Consider the following 1,778-nt stretch of genomic DNA (forward strand, 5'->3'; position numbering starts at 1 on the left):
TACAGACCCAGATCAGGGGACTGGCAAGCAATGACTTAGTGGGTGAGGAGTCTGATGATAAGGCAGTGGAAACATTTTGAAGCTACCCAGAGCCGACCCTAGCACACCCTTGTGAAGGCACGTGTTCAGTGAATGTAGGTGTCATTGGTGCCAGTCATTGGTCACGTTCAAACGGGTTCACACTCACTACGTGAATTTCACCTCAAAAAAACATTGTCTTCGAGGGTGAATCTGGAAAGAGAAAACCTTGGCAAAGGCAAAACCAAAATGCAGTAAATTGCTACAACATATGGTTTTAGAATCAGTTTTATGTATAGATTAACATGACACATGCATGTGATAAAGGCAGAGTTTCAAAACATTTGGACAATGATTATTTCACAAGGGCTCCAGGGAAACAGAGTCTACTCAGGTAACAACTTTGAACTTGACTGTTAGCTCTGTATTCAGGAAAAATTTCCAAGTATGTAGTGATGTTAACAGTAACAAACTCTAAGTCAGAGGCAAACAGACCATAAAGTGGGTGTAATTTAGATGTTTTACCAAAATACAATTATCTAGTGACCATTGATTAATAAATAAAATATAAGTTACCATAATATGCACATTTTCAGAGACCATCATTGAAAGGAAAGTGACCACAACACTCGGAGCAACCAAGAGATCTTTATTGCAGCAGTGCAAAAGAGGAGAAAGACAGAGAGAGAGAGAGAGAGAGAGAGCAAGAGAGAGGGGCCCGGCAGGAGGGAGTCTTTATAGCCCAAATCTAATGGGGCCTCTGGGTCTGCAAGCTGCCTTGTTGGCACAAGGGGGGTTGAGTGCTCAGCCTTGAGCGGGGGGTTCAGTGCTCAGACTTGACGCAAACAGGTGATAAAGGACCAGACAGAGGGGTGTTTGAGTGCGTGGGTTATCCTGCAGCTAACATTTGTTCAGCCTGCCCTGCAGACAACATAGTTCAGCCTGTCCTGCACCTAACAATCATAATTTGATAGAGTATTCACGTTTGCAAAGTAGCTCAGGTTAGTTTTACACAATGACTTTTTAAACAGTCAGTTTCCCTTATCTATGACACTAGGATGTAAACTCAGGGCAGTTTGTGGTTCAAAATCCTAAAAATGTGCTAGAGACTCATGAGATAAAACCTTAGAATGCCTATTTCCCTTAGCACCTCTTTTATCTTTCAAAACTTTCAGAGAGTTCTCATCAGGTCTCTTGAGAATTATGTAGCACTTGGGGGCAAAGATGCAGCCCAGGAGCCCTGCGCTGGAGGCCAGGATGGAGAAGACCTCCACGGCCACCATGACCTTGCCCTTGGTGCTGTGGTACACAGGGAGGAAGGTGAGCCAGACACTGCAGAACACCAGCATGCTGAAGGTCAGGAACTTGGCTTCATTGAAGGTGTCAGGCAGGTTCCTGGCCAGGAAGGCCACCGTGAAGGTCCCCAGGGCCAGGGAGCCCAGGTATCCCAGGGCACAGTAGAAGGCAGTGACCGAGCCCTTGTTGCACGTGATGATGATGTGGCCATGTTCAGAGTGTGTGTCTGTGTCCACAAAGGGAGGAGAGGTCCCCAGCCAGACTCCACAGAGAGTCAGCTGGATGAGGGAGCAGCTGGGAATGATGAAGTTAGGTGCCCCTGACACCAGCCACCGCCTCATCCTTCTCCCTGGGGCAGTGACCCTGAAGGCCAGAATCACAGTGACAGTTTTGGCCAGGACCGTGGAAACGGCCACAGTGAACACCAGTCCAAATGTGGTCTCCTGCAGGATGCAGGTGGCTGT

General features: G+C 47.4%; 1 protein-coding gene across 1 annotated transcript in view; it reads right to left on the reverse strand.

The window, feature by feature from the left end:
* Window positions 1-1,109: 1,109 nt before the first annotated feature.
* Window positions 1,110-1,778, reverse strand: part of LOC143401444 (vomeronasal type-2 receptor 116-like) — a 14,280-nt gene continuing 13,611 nt past the window's right edge. The window contains exon 7 of the mRNA XM_077110360.1: window positions 1,110-1,774. Coding sequence (XP_076966475.1) covers window positions 1,110-1,774 — 665 coding nt within the window. The remainder of the gene's footprint in view (window positions 1,775-1,778) is intronic.

This window comes from Callospermophilus lateralis, chromosome 1 (genome assembly GCF_048772815.1).
Source record: "Callospermophilus lateralis isolate mCalLat2 chromosome 1, mCalLat2.hap1, whole genome shotgun sequence".
Lineage (NCBI taxonomy): Eukaryota > Metazoa > Chordata > Mammalia > Rodentia > Sciuridae > Callospermophilus > Callospermophilus lateralis.